Source organism: Enhydra lutris, unplaced genomic scaffold (assembly GCF_002288905.1).
Source record: "Enhydra lutris kenyoni isolate GAN:26980312 unplaced genomic scaffold, ASM228890v2 scaffoldscaffold36, whole genome shotgun sequence".
In the NCBI taxonomy this organism is placed as follows: domain Eukaryota; kingdom Metazoa; phylum Chordata; class Mammalia; order Carnivora; family Mustelidae; genus Enhydra; species Enhydra lutris.
This window is the reverse complement of record NW_019154120.1, coordinates 16,659,012-16,677,944: the sequence shown is the minus strand read 5'-3', so window position 1 is coordinate 16,677,944 and position 18,933 is coordinate 16,659,012. Positions and strand designations below refer to the sequence as shown.

The 18,933-nt window shown below is 51.1% G+C and overlaps 1 protein-coding gene across 1 annotated transcript in view; it reads right to left on the bottom strand.

Moving 5' to 3' along the window:
- The window catches only part of LOC111154294 (collagen and calcium binding EGF domains 1), a 221,568-nt gene that overhangs the window by 12,663 nt on the left and 189,972 nt on the right, over positions 1-18,933 (bottom strand). Inside the window, exons 3-6 of the mRNA XM_022513800.1 lie at positions 17,927-17,979; positions 12,979-13,113; positions 10,815-10,967; positions 1,702-1,805 (exon numbers count right to left, since the gene is read on the bottom strand). Of these exons, the coding sequence (XP_022369508.1) occupies positions 1,702-1,805; positions 10,815-10,967; positions 12,979-13,113; positions 17,927-17,979 (445 nt within the window). The remainder of the gene's footprint in view (positions 1-1,701; positions 1,806-10,814; positions 10,968-12,978; positions 13,114-17,926; positions 17,980-18,933) is intronic.

The window sequence follows — 18,933 nt, the reverse complement described above, 5'->3', positions numbered from 1 at the left end:
GAGTTACTGGAGTACTAAGTGTGTGAGAGTTACCACATACTCATTTCTGGAGTATTAACTACGTGAGAGTTAACCTCATGAGAGTCACCGGAGTACTAAGTGTGTGAGTTAGTGCATGCATTACTGGAGTACTAAGTGTGTGTGAGTTACAGCATACTCATTTCTGGAGTATTAACTACGTGAGAGTTAACCTCATGAGAGTTACTGGAGTACTAAGTGTGTGAGTTACTGCATGAGTACTAAGTACGTGAGAGTTACTGGAGTACTAAGTGCGTGAGAGTCACTACATGAGTTACTGGAGTACTAAGAAGTACTTGCTACTGGATTGTTTGGCGCTCTACAGCAGTCTTTCAAGGTGGTGGGTACTAGGACACGAAAGCCAGATACTGATTAGTAACTGCATTTCCGAGCAACCTGTGGGATTTAGTGGCACCGCATTATTCTGACGATCCTCCAGGCTGGAAAAAGCTTTCCTATAGCTCCTAGATTTTCAACTGTCCAGGAGAGGACGCAGAGAGCTGCCTTAGGTCTTAAGATACTAAGCAACTGCGTCCGCCGAGCCCTAATCCTCTGGTATGAAATGTGAACTTACTTCTTCCCTAGACCCGTTTTTGAATTTGCTCAATCAATGGTGACATCAATCCAAGTTTAACTGAGGGGATGTGTGGGATGTGTTTATGTGCTGCACTTACAGAGTGTTCCGCCCGTTCTATTATTGGGTCACAGACTACTTCGGATCGTGTACAGGATACATGGACAGATCTTCGCCAACAACGTAACGAAAGACGAGCAAAGCCATTGCCCTTCTCTGCCTATTGATCGGCTTATTTCACTGGTAGCTGTGGTTCTCACTAAGGGCTGCGTGTATGTTTGTGGAACATGGAAAAGCCATATTGTCTTATGCTTACCCTTTGCCCTTTGGCATAACAAAGTTAAACAGATTACATACACCTCCTCGATGTGCTAAGAGCCTCAGGCAGCAGCAATTAAACAAACAAACCCCTATGATTCTCAGCACAAGCGTGATTTTGGAGGACTGAGGGGTCATAAATACCATCGAGCTGGGGCCAGGACAGTTGCTCAAGAAATCAGGTCCCCAGATTCATCACGGGGGCATTACTCATGGCATAACAATGTTACTAGAAATCTGATAGTCTCTGTGGCATGCGTGGGAGCCTTTTAGAAAGTGACTCAGCCCTCATTCTTGTTGACACGAGGCACCCAAATGGCGGCTTTCCAATGTGAAAAAGAGCCGCTACGGAAATTCACCGTCCACTTACGGATGTTTATAGACAGGGTGTTCTCGTTGTAAAACCTAACCAGAATGTTAGATGAAACAGAACTGCGTAGGTCTGCCCCAGGACCATGTGTCTGGACGTTTCTTTTACCCAGGGTTTCAAACAGTCCTAGCTCAACCTCCTTACACCTCTGCCACGTGCCCCCCAGCTCGAGCCCCGCTTCGCAGTTACCTAATTGATCGCTTTCTTGCCTTCATGGGCATGTTGCCCTTTGCACGGCAGCTCTGAGGGTGGGCGGTCGGAGAAAAGTCTCAGTCCCAACCCAGCTGGCAGCGACCTTCGTGAATGTTCACGGAGATCGTGGGCGACAACTCGTTGTCTTACTGTTTCTCACTGTTCTTCCCTTTCCTCTCTGCCGAGTCCTCTTCCTGCGGGGCCCGGCTCGAACACGACGGGCACGTACCTTCTGCTTCAGCTGCAGCACCGTCTGCTTCATCTGGTGAAACTCCTTGCACGTGGCACAGCAGCTTCCAGCCTCCACTGCGTTCTCGGACTTCTCGTTGTGCCCTGCAGGAGGGGACGGGCTCGGGTGGGCTCGGGAGGCTACAGACAGCCTCTCAAACGGCAGTCCCCACGGAGGACCCGTGGACAGTGGGCCAAGGGAGGGAGGGAGGGAGGCTTGTGATTTGCCACTTCTCAGGTCAGTGGCTGCACACCTGGGTCAGGGGAGAGATGGAAGCAGCCTCCACCCTCCACCCCGGGCTCCCCCTGCTCTGGCTTCAGCTGTTCCCAATCAGGCACCCCGGTATTGTCCTCTTGCAGGAGTGAATATGGGAACTACTGCCCTTTCGTCAGTGCTTTTCAAGAAGTGTGATCTCCCAACCTGACATGATTTATTCTCCTCCATCTGAAGGCCAGCGTTCACCATGCTGTCTGGAATACAGCTGGGGACAGCCGAGCAACGTCCCTCTAAGCCACTTCTTGTCCTCCTTGACTTGTGCTTTTCTTATTCCCCTTCTGGGAAGCCCTCTCTGCGGTCCCCATTCACAGAAACCTATCAACGATCGAGAACCAAGTCCGACGTTCCACAAAGCCTGTCCTCTCTCTACAGAGATACTGTGGTCCTGACCTCAGGCCACACTCACCACGTGTCCGCTCAGATGGCGGGGGTCTCTACGCCAACCTGCAGAGTGGCTGCCCGCCCCAGAGCACAAGCCAGACCTGGACCTGCGGGGAGCTCACAAGGAGGGCACGTGCTACGTGTGAGGCAGAGCGTCACAGGTTGAACTGTTTGCCAAAATTCGTATGTTGAGGCCCTAACCCCTAGGACCTCAGAACGTGACCTTATTCAGAAATAGGGTCGTGAGTGGTGTGATAAGACGAAGTCCTACTGTTGCAGGGTGGGACCACAGTCAACGGGACTGGTGTTCGTAGAAAAAGGAGACATCAGGACCGAGATGCGCACCCAGGGAGGCCACCACATGAAGATGAGGGCAGAGATCAGGCAATAGGGCAGGAGCCAAGGAAGGCCAGAGATCGCTGGCGAAGACCCCAGAAACAGGGGGGGGCACAGGACAGATTGTCCTGCACGGCCCTCAGAAGGCACCAACCCTGCCGATGTCTTGGTCTCACACTTGTAGCCTCCAGAACGGACAGGATGCATTTCTGTCCTTGAAGCCACCCAGCTGGTGATGGTCTGAGGCAGAGCTAGCGAATGGATAGATGAGCTGGGCATTCATGCTCTCATGAACCTTCCTCACGTGGCCCGGCTGGTTTCTCCCATGGTGCTGGTCCCCTGCCTGGTGACCTATGTGGTGACCAGTGTTTCTGTTCTTTGGGAGGGGAGGGGGTCTGCGGGCAACCTGGTGACTGAAATCTCTGCCTATTTACCTGCAGCATGGGCGCAGGGCTCACCCGCCACACCTCATCCCTGCACGTCACGGGAAGCCCGAGGCTTGGAGTACCCATGCTGGGAACACACTTCTCAAGCCAGCAGGTTTGAGCGGGGAAAGCAGGCTCCATCTTTAAGTTACCGTAAGCAACTGGGTCAACCAGTCAACCTACAGGGCAGGTTTCGAGTGGCTGGAAAGAGCTCGTGGATCTATGGGGGCGTGGCCGTCTCTAAATCCACCTACGGACGCCGGGTGACATGACCGCCCCGCTCATCCCCACTTCCTGGGCTGGCTGTCTGGTTGGGGGCTCCCCACCGACAACGCGGTCAGCTGGTACACTCGGGGAGTCACGCTGACTCCCCCCGCAGCTGTGTAACACTGAGCTAAGAGGCTGGGGAAGGTCTCTGCTTGGAGGAGGTCAAATGGGTTGGTTAAGAGCGTGGTTTCCCAGGGGCTGTTGTCCCCGCTGCGCAGACCAGCTCTAGCATGACTAGCTCAGGAGTCTCGGGCAAGTTATCTGACCTCAACAAGCCCCAAATTCCTCAACCATAACATGGAAGAATAATTCCTATAGTGGAGGGCAACTGTGAGGGTTAAATGAAGGTCCTGCCTGTGGGACAGTGGCCAATGCCACCTGCCGGTAATAAATGGGAGCCCGTGCCTGGTCCAGGCTTCAGACCCACCCAGCCCTTCACTTTGCTTTTGCCTGGGAACCCCAGAAGTCTTGAAGGAGAGTATTAACACGAACAGAATGAGGGGAAACAGACATTTGGTACCTGAAAGTCATCTCGCAAGTTGACTGATGTGGGTTTAGAGTTGTGGTTTCCTGAATCTGAGTCCAATACCGCTTCTACACATTAGGCAATCTCCTCTGGGCCCTTTGTCCCTGTGTAGTGTGCCAAACAGTCCTACTTGCCCACAGAGCCTGGGCTCCTGTGAGGATCTGTTGCCAACATAACTCAGCGACACGAGGACGTTTTCACGCAGAGCTCACTAGGTGGGGAAGACCGGCAGCCCCACCAACTCTGGTTGTGCTGATGGCAGGGAACAGTGGACCCCGCATAAATAGGGGACCCCGGCTCCAGGCTGACTAGGTTTGTCAACACTGAAGGACGGCTGGAGGACGTCCATCTCTGTCAACCTAGCGTTCCTGCATTCCGTCCCATCTACTGGTCAATTTATACAATCCCGTCCCGTAACCCACCTCTCTTGCTCATCCACTTGTCTGTGAGTCCATCCACTCGTCCACCCTCCCCCCCATGGAGCGTCTGCTATTTGCCAGGCCACATGAGGCACTGAGAATGCAAAAACAGATGAGAACACCTGCTTAACAATTTGTGACTGACCTCTGTAAGGAACTAGCCCTGTTGGCAGAGCCAGGCCATCATGAACACAAGTTAGAAGCCCATCTTCCTATTTCTATATACTCAGAAATATACTATATTATATACTCAGCTGAATTTCCAAGTGTGGGTGTGATGAATGCAACCTGAGATATTCATGATTAGAATAACCCTCCCTACAGGTTCTAGACTCTACTTTGTTTAGATCATGGAATATTAGCATGAATGTATTTTGGGTTCAATCTCCTTTATAAATAAGGAAAATAACTTGCTCTAGGCCCTCCAGAGGGCTGTGTGCACAGGCTGGGGGCTTACAGGTCCTGAATCTAGCATTATGGGGGGGGGCAGCGAGCTGGCTACGGGGTGTTCTGTTCAGGGTCCCCGAGTGCTCTCTGGGAGGCAGACTCCGGGGTAGTGGTTCTCAAGAGTGACCAGGAGCAGCACCGTCACTGCCCAGGCACCTGTTGCCAAAAATCTGAAATCCTGGGTCTGGGGCCGAGTGCACAGATCTGTCAAAGCCCTCCATGGGATCCTGAAGCACACGTGTGCTCAGCCAGCACCCCCCCAGGGAGTAAGCTTTGCGGAGGAACTATGACCTGAGAATGCCTGGTCTGCTCTCCATCACTTTGTGTAATCTTTGGAACACAGACATCAAGATGAACTGTGTCGGTTCTGTAGACACAGAGTAACAGGGTAGCAGGGAGCAGAGGCTCTGGGGGAGTCAGATGATCGGTGCTTAAATCCTGATGTTGTCACTTAGTATCCTTTAGGTTGGAAGTCACAGCTTCTGGGTATGTTCCTCCAACAGTAAAATGACAAAGGCACTTATCACCTGGGTAACTGCCATAGTAGCAAGGAAGACAGACCTGTACGTTCCTAGGACAGTGCCCAGTACATGACAAGTGCTCCGTAAGTGTTATTGTTGGGGGTATTGAATTTCCTACAAAATAACAGATGTGGGATAGGGCTCTTTACATCATCCTCTGGAAAGAGCTCTCAGACAGCTCCAAGATAAATTGTGTGTGTAGGCCTGGAACATGCTATCTGTTCTGAATTGGGGCTCATTTATCCTGCAATTTGTCTACAGTAATATCAAACGTGGAGCTAAAAGAATCTCGTGTATGCTACGTTAATAATTCATTTAGAAATCTGGGAAGACATCTCTGATCCTGCATGTTTTCAGTCCTGGCAATTCATGCTGCGATCACCGAGCATCTCGAACTGTGACCACGCTCACCTTAAGTGAAGGATTTACTCAACACTCTGCTCCCACCAGGTCAGATTTTAAAGGTGCATTATCATTCATTAGCCACATGGGGGCATGGAGCTCTAATTTTTACTAATGCCGAGCAGGCTAGGCATCCCACAGCATTAGAAAAAGAATTCCTCAGATACCATATTAATAATATTTCAATAAATCCAGAAACTAAAGGATATTCCCAATACCTTGCACATGAGCAATGTCACCAATGAACAGCGTTTGTTTGTTTTTAAAACTTGACCGTGGAGGACTGTGCCCTGGCCAGCAGTTCTCAATGCCGTTGGCCCATTATAACCCCCCCCCATATGAAGGGGGGGAGGGGGCGGAGGTTAAAAAAAAAAAAAGCATTATGTCGCACCCCACCCACCTGGAGGCTGCAGCCAGGGAACAGTATTGGCAATTTTTAAAGCTTCCTGGGTGGAGAACCACTGATCTACGGATTAGCAGAGCTTGAAAATTACATGAAACACCTGGCCCTCCTAGAAGCTTTGAACTGCCCGAGGGTCGTGGTCGCTCTATCAGAAAGTAAACAGAAGTTGAAAAACAGGGCAGTAAGCTCATTACTATGGAGCCAATGTGTCCCTAATTTGTCTCCCCATCAGTGCTGCACAGACTCCCTGGGGTGTCTACACGGGCTCCAGCTACATATTTTCAAAGCAAGCGACCGAGCACGCCGTGCTGGCCGGGTGGCTGGGGGCTCGAGCCGCCAGGCCGGCGTGTGCGCCACAACCTTTCACCCCCCACCGCTCTCTAACAGCGAGCCGAGGCTGTGTTTGATTTTAAATTCCTCTGACTATAACGTCACAGACATTAGACAATGCAAAGTTAAAAAAAAGGGGGGGAAGGGAGATTTTAGGTCCCATGTGTTCACGTTCAATCATCATTATCTCTTCATCAAAAAAATAACCACGATGAAATATTAGGTTTATTAATCTGTCCAAAACAGACGAAGCTGCTTAGCTGCCTTGCCTGGCCCCTGACTTCTCCGGTTGCTGAGCTGAGAATCTGCCTGGTCCTGATTCATCTTCTAGATACAGTAAGGAACGTTCTCGGCTTAGCTGTTGAAGCTGGGCATCAACTAGTTCTTGGACCCTTGGGGCTCACTTAGATGGAGGACAAAGACATGAGGGTGGTGCTGGGGCTGGTCAGGCTTAGGTGACTCAGGCTACACGCCACCACATTCTGGAAGGAACATGGGAGGGCTAGAGGGTCTGCAGAGCTCACACAGTCTGACACTCCTGCTCCGTCTACAGAGCAGGCAGCGGGGGCCCGGAACCTGCCCAGCCACGCTCCATGGTCAGTACCGCAGCTGCTTCTACGGCCAGCTCTCCTAGCCCCCAGGCCATGGAATGTTCCAGGGCATCGCTGTCAAAGCAACGCGTCCAGGGTGCTTGCTTTTGTTGCCAGCACCCGCAAAGCTACCCCCCCTACCTTCTGGGGGGCTCATCGCTCGAGTTAGGACTCTCATACTCACGGCCTACGACATGCCTGTCCTTGCTCATAATTTTAACGACGGGTCTGGATTCCTCCTCTCTGTCCCTTCCCTCCTGATGTCCTTGGTTACTGGTGTTGGAATGTTTTTCTTAGCAAAACACTAAAACCAAATGCTCATCCCATGTGCGTGTGTGGTGAACTCCATAGACACCGGTAACTGAAAAATATGGAGAAATTCTTTTTCTAATGCTGCTGTCAGTGGCCCAGGGACATGGAGGGGGGTGGTGGTGGAGTGTGAGCCAACAGACAGTGCTGTTTCAGCTTTGGCTTTGTTTTGTTTTTTAAACTGTTTGTAGCTGTTCTATGAAGAGGAGGATGGAGAGAGAGAGGAGAAAGGGAATTTGCAGCTTAGGCTCATCTGTAAATGAGTTTTGTGCAACAATAAAGCTCGGTGGTAGAAGCACCAGGCGGTTCTTGCTAATTAGACAGACGTCTCCCACTGAAGCCACTGTAAACAGGAACAAACGGTCTCTCCGTGTGGCAGGATGGAGGACTCTGGCCCTGTTTTTGTTCATCAGAGGCTCTGCAATCCACAGCAAATGGCTTCCCTCTGGACTTTCGGCTGCTTCATTGGTCGATGAAGACATCTTTGCCCGAAAGCCAACCAGACGACCTACCATGTTCAACCCCAGAGTTCAGGCCTTTGAGGTTAATACATTAGAATTTTCCAAATTGTATTTTTCAGGGCACTCTTGTCTGTGAGATGTTTATAGGCCTTTCTTAAGAAAATAATTTGGGGGAATTTCAGGCTTAATCAAAATTAACATCTTTGAAAAAGGCAGTCTCTCTGAACCATTCATGCACTTGGCCCATGAATCCCTAAGTGGGGGTAGTAACGTGTTCTTCCCCAAACATCTGAATGCAGATGTTTCTAAAGAAAGGAAGGCTTGGGCACCTGGGTGACTCAGTCGTTAAACATCTGCCTTCAGCTCAGGTCGTTGTCCAGAGTACTGGGATCGAGTCCCACATTGGGCTCCCTGCTCTGCGGGGAAGCTGCTTCTCCCTCTGCCTGCCACTCTGTCTACTTGAGCTTTCTCTCCCTCTCTCTCTCTCTCTCTCTCTGTCAAAAAAAAAAAATCTTAAAAAAAAAAAAAAAGAAAGAAAGGAAGGAAGGAAGGCAGGCTTATTTGCAGCTCACAAGACTCCAAGCTCTGTAGAACCCAATGGGGAAAGGCTGTAATAAACAGTTGGGAGAAAATAGGTCATCTTTACGTGAAAAGACTATGAGAGAAGGTACAAAAGAAAGTTGCAGGTCTACACCCCTTCTCATTACAACCACTTCAGTTTTTCCTAGAATTCTCAGCCAGAGAAGTCACTGCTCATCACTAAAGTAAAATTCTTGATTTCTTGAACTTGCTCTCTCATGCTGAAACTTCTTGTGTAGTTTAGTGTAACACACTAAAAACTTTTAAGTAGTACAAGTCATTTCTCTGGGAAGGAAGCAGAGGACTGCTTTCTGAGGACTGACCTAACACAACAGACGGCTAACTTCAGAGACACAAGGAGAACTTCTCCGCCCGGCTCGTTGCTGGGCCCCCCGCCCGGGTCTACACGGCCAAAGCAGGAGGGAGAAGGTGAGTGCCTCTGACCGGGCCCACCTTATCACTGTGCTTGGGCAAGAGCCCTCCCTACAGTGTCACACAGGGAGGCCACCCCAGACCAAAGAACATTTCAATAGGAAACTCTCATGCTGTCTTGGAAAGTTCCAACCGGCTTCTCTGGTTCTCTATGAGGTAAAGGCCTGGTGCCCGGGCAGACCAGCGCCAGGTGGGAACTGCTCATGGCTGAGGCTAGGTCCTGTTATTTGGGGATCCGTCCTATCTAATCCCACTCCAACACTCCAGCAGTAAGCATCTGTGGTTGCAGTTTCTGAGGGTTAACGTCTAGATTGGGTTGTTCAACGCTGCCCTTCGTGCCCAAGTAAACAGGGTTCACCTGGACAGAAACGTAAGGCAGAGAGACAGTGGAGTCGGCTGCACAGTCCCTGGGCTTCCTGGCTCGGAGCAGAGCTGCAAATCCAATCCCAGAATGAAAGCTAGAAAGCTGTTTTCTTGTGGCTCATGTTCAAGTTGGCCCACGAATTAAGTCAGTGGCGAAAAGGCTGCACTTTATTTTTCAAAGAATTATCTCCTCTCATTAAAGGAGATAATCAAATAGGTAAGCTCCACACCCTGCCCCTCTCCCACCTTCTCCTTCATGGGACAAAAATGAAGTGACTTTAATTTTGAATTAAAAAAAAAAAAAAAGGCCTGCAAACATTTTTCCTCAGTCAACCCTTCTACCCAAAAGACTGTTCGTCCCTGTTCGAAGCGCCTCTGGGCAGGCAGGCTCCACATGCTTTAGACTTGAAGAAGTGTCCCCAGGCCCGCTGATGCATTTATATTATTCCAGATTGCCCAATCCTGAGCTGGCTCCAGACACATTCTGCTTCTACTTCTAATACACAGTGGCTTCCTCATGACTCAACCCGCCCCTTCTTAGAATTTTGCTTTGTAGTTTTTCCATGTGAGCAGCTGTCCCCCAGCTGTTTGCTGTCCTCAGCTGATGGCAACTGTCCTCCACTTTTTTTTTTTCGAAATTTCGGGCTACACCCAAGAGTCACCTTCTCCCGAGTGTCTACACCGTTCAGCCTTCCCAGCTCCCTGGCTTCTCAGTACAGATGATTTGCCCAGAAATCCCTGCCCCACTCAGAGAGTCCAAGGCCCAGCCAGCCTCTCCGGACAGACAGTATCCTGTCCCCTCCTAAGAGGGACAGGTTAGAGCTATGCCCTGAGCACAGGAAGATGGGAGCAGCTTCCCGCCCTGTGAGTGTCGGATACAGGAGCACAGAGGCTCCTTCTTCCAGACTTAAAGGAGTGACCCAGCCTTCAAGCTGATCATTTCCCTGGGTGAGAGACATGTCAGTTGGATCGGGTTGATGGAATGTGGATCAGCTTCTCAAACTCCGAAGGCCAGCTTTTAACCTTGTTGCACTTGACTATTTGCAAAACACAATAAAAACCAATGACTAGTAAAAGACGACAAAATACAAGCATTGATCTTTGGATCGGTGTCTACAAATGGGTATAAACACGCCTGAACACTCAACTTCTGTTTTTATGCAATCAGAAACCAAGTAACAAATGGTTCTGGGCAGGCACAGAGTGTGGGCTGTACATTAAGCAGCGTTGATGTATGCGTGGACCTGACACGGACGTGTTTCCTATTGATAGTCAACCCATTCTCTGAGAGAACATGGCGTCCTGGCCTCCTCTCTGCTCATCTGAGTGTGGTCCCAGCACCTAGCTAAGTTCTACTGATTTCCACCTGAGCACACACATCCATATGGTGGAGAGTTTCCTCAAATACACACCAGCTCACAACCCTCACTGCCAGCTTCACTCCACCGGGGCTCCACCTTGTGTCCCACCCCTCTCTTAACCCGGGTCCCACCTGCCCTTCGTGCAAATGCCCCTTCCTGCCCACTGCTCCCTTTCTTGTTGCTCATTTTCAAGTTGGCCCACAAATTAATGTCAGTGGCTGAAAGCCCACCCCGGTGGGGCTCCCAAGGGCCTATCCATGGGGAAACGTGGCTTGCCCCACTCACCAGTGTCATTGGGGTATTTGTCTCCCCGGGTGCACGTCCTCCCGTCGTCCTCCTGGATGTAACCCTCCCGGCATTCGCAGCGGTAGCTGCCCACGGTGTTGATGCACGTGTGTGCGCACAGCGTCTCGTTGCTGGTGGCACACTCGTCAATATCTGGGTTTGGACCAAAGCAGAGAATGCTCTAGTTCAGAGAACTCTCTTCCCACACAACCCATGACGAACGTCTGCAAAGGACCCTCTGCCAGCCTTGGTCAGGGAAGGCTGCACTAGAGCAGGATGCTAGAGACAGGAGCCAGTGCACCTGGAGTGCCCCGGGCCGTGTCACCATGGTGCCAGGCTGATCAGTGACAGGCTTTCCGGTCGGGGATCTGCCACTGCCATGTCACGTGGCCTGGTGCGAGTGTTGCCAGCCCTCGAAGTTCCCATCTACAAAACATGACCATGATGCCAGCCTGAAATACTTGGCTGGGATCCTCAAAAGAGGAAATGAGTGGACAGAGAGCAACACTGTTTGAAAAGCAAGCATCGGGGCCATGATTTTCTGCAAGGACCCGAGTGGGCTAAGGTTTTTTTTTTGTTGTTGTTGGTCTCCTCCACCCCCACCCCACCTTTATGGCTCTAGGTTCAGAGCAGCTGGATAGTGACCCAAGGTCAGTTATGAATGGCTCCTCCCCAGTTAAGAAATGTAACAAAATCTGAGAAAAGCCACTTCTGGCAAAAGAAAATAGTCACAATGGATCTAATGGAGAGTTTTCCCCAGGAAATTTTGGGGTCATCAATGACCCAGACGGACCGCCCGTGAGTGGTGGAAACGAGCCATGAGACCATCAAACAAGTCACCCGTCAGAGTCCACATAAACCGTGCACATCACAGACTTGCTCCCCCGCGGAACGGGGAACTGTTTCCCAGCGGGGGAAGAGAGGGAGGCCCCGGTCTGTTTCCTGCTCCCTGGTTGAAGACATCAGAGGTTGGGGCTGAGGGGGACGGACATGACACTCAGTCCTGTGTGCATGTTGGGGAGGGGGGCAGACAGAGCTCAGCCCTGCACTTCAGGATGTGGATGACGCCCCACCCCTCTCTGGACGAGCTGCCTGGGACCTACCTCGGCACGCCAGGGGGTGTGGTCCTTTGGAAGGTCCCCTGGCAGTATGCACTGTCACCTGTGGACTAAGTGTGACACCAGAGCTCCCACAAACTGAAAGCAGAGCCCCCACGCCTGGGACCTCAGCGAGACAGCGTGGGGCACCATGCTCCCTGTGGGAGGCGCCACAGGTCCCAGGTCCAGCCACTTGGTGGTCTCACCCCTCTTTGTCAGTGCAGGGAGCTACCATCGGTGCCACCTGGAGACCTAGGAGACCCACATCTAGAACGTCTCCAGTGGGGCGCTCTAAAGCCTCATCCCAGCTCGCTTAGTCTCCACCCAGACCCCCTGCCTGCTCCTCAGCTACCGTCCAGCTCAATCTCCAGCTCGCCTGTGCACGCCGTCACCAGAGATGCTTGTGTAAGTGCAGATTTCTGGACCTACCCTCAGGCCCTGGAGGCGAGGCCGGGAATCTTGTTGGAAATCAAGGACCCCAGATGTTTCTGAGGCAGGTTAGCCATGGACCGACCACACATGGAAACGTGGCTCCAGGGGACCATCACCATCACCCCGTCTTCCAGGCGAAGAAGGCATGCCTGGACAGCCCCGCCAGTGCGGGCAGGACCCGGCTGGTGGTGACCGACAGTGCTGAGCCCGCTCAGCTGCTGTCCAGGTGGCTGACTCCCCACCAGTCTGCCTGCCACATGGGCCCTTCCTCGTCCCCAGCCTCTCTGCCTGGCCTTCCGAGAGAATGTGGGGTCTCGCCTGTGTTTTGATGTTTCTGCCCACTTATATCCCGTTTGACACTGTTCTTGCTTTCACTTGCTAATGCTCCCCTTCTCCCGCCCTCCGAGCTCACTGCCTGTTGGGATCTCGCAGGTACCAGCTCCCGGAAGAATTCCTCGGCCGAGGCTGGTTCGATCAAGGCAGTGACGGCTGGCATGATACTGAGTGTCGGGACATAAGGGAAGAAACAAAGATCAGAGCCGCCCGGGGAGCTGGCCCCAGGGATGGAGTGTCTCCAGGAAACGACTGAATCACCAGCCCAGGGGCTGGAACATTCACAGGTGCTGCCAACACACCCAGGCAGTAGGGCTTCTCGCGCCTCCGGTGTCTCTCCCGGTCGTACCGGAACCCCGGGTAGCAGGTGCACAGCACTCGGCCGAAGTTGTCCGTGCACTGCTGCTCACAGGGGGCCTCAGCGCACACGTCGTAATCTGAAAAAGACAAGGGTAAGGGTGGGCTCACGTCAGCCACGGTCGTTCTGCAGACGGGGCGGCGGCGCTGGGCCTGGGTCTGGCACAGACCTCCTGGGCTGCACTCCCCTTGGGGCCTGTGGACGTGCCCAGCTATGTTTACAAGGGCGTTAAGCCTTCGGGCCACGGGCTGCCTTTTAAAAGTACTGCGTCTGGGAGCTTGGTGCTCAGGCTGGCTGTGGTGGAAGGCAAAACCCCTTCCCTGTGATTTTCCCCCGGGCCATCTCCTCATCCCCTGGGGTCCGCCGCTCGTCTGGATGGCCCCTGGTCCTGCAGCAGCACCTGCAGGCCTGTCAGGGCTTTTTCAGCAGCTGCCGTAAGACAGGGAACTTTTTCCAGATGCACATCAGAGAACAGCGGGCCCTGGTGAGGGGCGTAGGCACCGTCCGAGAGCTCGAGGAGTGGAGGTCACGTAGGCGAGGAGGGGCGGGAGGGAGGTTCTGGAACAGGGCTGGTGTGAGTGATGCGGGGCTAGTGCCTGTGTGTGTCTCTGTGAGTGTGTGTGTGTGTGGACCCTGCATGCTGAGGAGGGGCTGGAAACAGCTGGAGATCTCTGGATGGCCTCCGACTTGAAGAGAATTAAAATATCTCCTCCTCCCAGTCCTTACAAACGGATATTTAACAAGCCTCTGAAGGGACTTTGGCTGGAAGTCAGGAGCTCAGGCTGCGCTGCCTTGGCCTCCGGACTAGAGCCAGCATCTCAGTCCCCGCGCTGACTTCCCCGGGTGCTGACAGATGAACGATCCTCGGGCGCGGGCTAGGCCTGGTCTGCTCCGCCACACGGGAAGGTGGAACGGGTGGGTTGGCCAGCCTCCCCGCCGACGGGGTCCCTGTGGCAGGCATCGTGCCGCTCTCATGAGGACCTGGAAGGCTGCCCCGGCTAAATCCTTTCCCCCGAAACTGTGATGATGGCACGTCTGCTTTCCTGCCAGTCAAACACCGCTTCTTCCACTAACTATCACCTCTAAGGAGCCAATGGTTTTTTTTCTTTTTTTTTATTTTTAAAAGATTTAAAAAAATTTATTTGAGACAGGGAGACCAGAGAGGGAGGGTGGGGTGGAGATGCAGACTCCCTGCTGAGCAGGGCGTGATCCCAGGACCCTGAGATCATGATCTGAGCCAAAGGCAGGTGCTTAGCTGACTGAGCCACCCAGGGGCCCCTAAGCAGCCCATGTATTGTGCTCTGTATTTTTCTCTTGCTCCTATGTTCTGCCTTATTTCTGGAAGGCCTACTCTGTTGCAGGCTAGGAGGCATGCCGCTTTATGGGGAGGAGTATGGGTTCTGCAGCCAGCCCTCCCGACCCTGCTACTCTCTTTGTGACCTTGAGTCCTTTCAGCCTCATCCTCTCACCTATATCCCAGGGTGGCAGTAATACAGCCTTTATGGTGCTTTTATGAAGGTTACCTGGGATGATGCCTTCTGCACGGTGCCCGCCACACAGTAAAAGCTCAACCTGGTCCTCTGCTTCCTTTATGAGTAGCTCTTACTGTTGTCTGGGTATCTGGCAAGGACTGTGTCCCCTGGAGGGATGGGCACTACTCTCTTCCCCCAGTTTATGCTCCATTAATAACTGTTGAGCTAGAACAAATCAGATTATCCTATCACCTGGCAAAACAAAATAATACAGCGGGGCTTGGCAGAACAGATCTGGCTGGCAACCACTCCTCCACTCTGCGGTGGCAGGGCAAACGCAGCCATGGATAATACTTAGGTGCAGGAGTATGGTTGTGTTTCAATAAAACTTTATTTACAAAAATAGCCAGTGGGTCCGATCTGGCCCAGGGCGGCTGACTTTTGACTTGGAGACACACATGTGAGGCAACAACAGTCTTAAACTGCCCCGTTCTCCTCAGCACACTTGTTCAGAAATTCCAGCCTCCGCGCTCTCCGCAGGGGTTAATTTTCCGAGTCAATGTGGCTACAGACAACAGCCACAGTAGCCAGACGTTGGGTCAACCATCGTCTACGTGTTTCTGTGGGGATATTTGTTAGATGGGATCCACATTTAATTCAGTTGAGTCTGAAACAATCAGTTTACCCTCCAAAATGGTGGTGGGCCCATTGGATCAGGAGAAGGCCTTCCTAGAAAAAAACCCCACTTCCCCCAGGGGAGAGGGAATTTTGGAGGCAGACGGCCTTTCGACTCCAACTGGAACTTTCTTCTGGGTCTCCAGCCCGTCCTATGGACTCCTGAGTTGCTCGCCTCCACGATCTCGTTAACTAATTCCTTTAAATAAGCTTCTCTCTGTTTCTCTGGACATTCCTAACGGATATGCTATCTTTCCTGAAGTTCCACATCGGTACGTGGCGTTCTTCCTAGTGGAAATCTTTAGGACTACAGAGATGGTCGGTAAGAAGCCCACACACACAGACTTATTCCCACAGATGAAAACGCTGAAGTGTTCTAGTGACGGCAACAGAGGCGAGTAAGAGTGTTAGCTATGGCAAGGCTATGCTGTTCACGGGCACCACAGGCCCTGCTGAGGGGGAGGGGAGACTACTTTTAGGCTCTGATGTTTGAGGCCACAACACTTAACATTTCAAGAAACCCTAAGTATAGGGGCGCCTAGGTGGCTCAGTGGGTTAAAGCCTCTGCCTTCGCCTCGGGTCATGATCCTAGGGTCCTGGGATGGAGCCCCGCATCGGGCTCTCTGCTCAGCGGGGAGCCTGCTTCCCCCTCTCTCTCTGCCTGCCTTTCTGCCTACTTGTGATCTCTCTGTCTGTCAAATAAATAAAATCTTAAAAACATCAAAAAAAAAAAAAAGAAACCCTAAGTAGGTGGTACCCGTGTAATGTGTTTTTACTTAGGCTGGGTGATGTCTTTAGCTGGGATCTTAAATAGACTGGCCTAAACTTCGTTTTCTTAGTATCTGCCAATGGAAATATAAAGGACACAGCTGCAGACTGAGAAAAGCTGGCTTATAAAAGAGTGCAATTATTTTGCATTTTTGTGCATTTTGTGGATTTTTTTTTTCCCTTTTCCCCCCCATGCTCTAACCAAAAGAACTGGCCGGCAGTGAGAAATTCAGTCGCAGAGAGCCCCGAGGCCACATAAACCCATCTTATGGAAAGTGATTTCCTAACCAACCTTCCTAAAGTAGCTTTCTCAAAAGTCCCAGCTATGGTTCAGTGAGCTCTTGTACCCGAAGAGAGCAGTACACGGCGGCGGGGGCGGGAATTCATTTATTTCTCACCGAGACAAGAAAGTGCTCTCTGTAAGAGAATGGAACGGGAACTGGCTTGGCTGGGCTCCTGGTCCTCCGCGGAGCCCTAGCTTCTCGCGGGAGAGTGAAGAGACCCGTTTCTCAATACCCACCCGCCTCTGCCCGGCCTCAGGCAAACTAATCTCACGCTTTCCACACAGTTCTTAGGGTTCTCTGGATCAGCGCTGGGATCTTTTGCAGCGTTCCTCCTCCCACTTGTCCAGGTCCTGGGCAGCCTTCCTTGATTGGCCGGCTCCCCCTCCTTCCTGAGACCCCCTCGGACGGCCCTGGATCCTCTGGGCTCCGCGCCTGCTCCAGACACTTGCTGCTCTGAATGCCTTCACCACACAGGTCGTGGTTATTATTAAAAACAACAGCAGGAACCACCATTCATCAAATGCTTAATAAGAGCCGGCTTCCGTTCCAAGTACCTTACATGTGGGAAGATTCTTAAAACAACCATGAGTCAAGTACTAATATTTTCCCACAAAAACGAAGCTGGATGTATGTTATGAACGGAATCCTTGTGTCTCCTGATATTCACATGTTGCAATCCTAACCTCCAAGGTGATGGTCTGAGGCAGCGGGGCCTTTGGGAGGGACTTAGATCATGAGGTAGAGGCCTCATGAAGGGGCTTGGTGCTTTTATAAAGAAACCCCAGAGAGCTCCCCCACCCCTTTAGCCACACAAGGACTCAGCAAGAAGGTGGCTAAGTATGAATCAGGAAGCTCACACCAGACATGGAGCTTTCCAGGGTCTTGGTCTTAGACTTCGCCTCCAGAACTATAAAAGAAATAAACATCTGTGGTTGAAGCCACCAGATTATAGTATTTCTGTTAGAGCAGACAGAATGGACTGAGGCAATATGGAAAGTGCAATTAAAATTCAGGTCTCTTGGGACGCCTGGGGAGCTCACTGGGTTAAGTGTCTGCCTTCGGCTCAGGTCACAATCCCAGGGTCCTGGGATAGAGCCCCACATTGGGCTCCCTGCTCAGTGGGGAGTCTGCTTCTCCCGCAGCCTGCTGCTCCCCCTGCTTGTGCCTCCCCTTTCTCTCTGACAAATAAATAATAATAAAGTCTTTAAAAGAAATTCAGGTCTCTCTGATTCCATGCTGTCTATACCCTGTCTCCCCAGCTTGTGGGTGTGGGCTTTGAGGTCTGGGCCCAGGTCTGACCCTGCTCTGTCTCGCTAGAGCTGGGCTAGGCACAGGGCTTGAAGGGGCTTTGAGTTTAGCATATGAAAAGCACAGAGGGAAGTGGGAGGATGCTTCTGTCCTAATTGTGTATGAAATGCTGATGAGGGAAATAGAGCCTCTGCAACTTAAAACCTGAACCACATGTGTATTGTTTGTATATATCGAGGATGCTCAACATATGTGTATAAGTTGTGTGACTATTTAGCTAGAGCATGCTACATGTAGCTAAACTGGTACTAGGAGAATTTAATGCCTGAAAAACCGAAATTACACATAGATAAACCACATACATCCTCCGTACATCTGAACTTTATAGACATCTAATGACTAGTCCCAAACAAGGTGAGAAGACAAAATCTTTTATATTACATACCTTCTGGAATGCATTGTCCAAGAACAAATTTATACCCTTTGCAGCATTTTTTCCTAAGGGACAAACAAAAACATATTTTAAATGGGATGTTACATTAACGGTATAATTCTTTTCAGTTATTGAATGACTTGTGCCCGAGAAAAAGTGAGGCGTAAGGGGAAGAAGGGGTTGTGTAGTTTTAAGGGAAGCAGAGATAAAAGCGGAAATATTATCAGTAGCACATGGCCATATCTTCCAACAGCAGGATGCCCCTTTCACCACGTAATATATGAAATTAGTCACTTGAATCCTATGAAGTGGATTAACACAGAGACTTCAAGACACTTAGATCAGATGATCAGAGGCCTCCAGGACACAAAGGAAATTGGAGGCTGGCCAGGCCCCTCAGCCTACAAGCCAGGAGTTCACATTACTTGCTAATTATAACAATTAGCTAATAATAACTAGATAATCATAACACAATGATGGCTAGTTAAAATAATAATAAAGACTGAGGGGGCACCTGGGTTGCATGGTCCTTGAATGTCTGCCTTTGGCTCAGGTCATGATCCCAGGGTCCTGGGATTGAGCCCTGGATCAGCCTGTTTCTCCTTCTCCCACTCCCCCTGCTTGTATTCCCTCTTGCTGTGTCTCTCTCTGTCCAAAAAAAAAAAAAAAAAAAAAAAAAGACTGAGGCTTGAGCCAATGCATTCTGACTCTCATCTGGGTGCTTGCTTTATACCCGTACCCCTTAAGATACTGAAGGGGTATCTAAATTATTTGAATTAAAAAAAAAAAAACAGCAAACAGGCAGTCATTCATTCATTCATTTTGAGAGTGAGCACTTGGGAATGGGGCAGAGGGAGAGAGAATCTCAAGCAGACTCAGTTGGAGCCCAACACGGGGCTTGAGCTCACGACCTGAGCACATGATCTGAGCCAAAATCGAAAGTTGGACGCTTAACCGATTGAGTCACCCAGGTGCCCCCCAAAACAGGCAATTCTAACAAAAACTTCCAAGACTTGTAT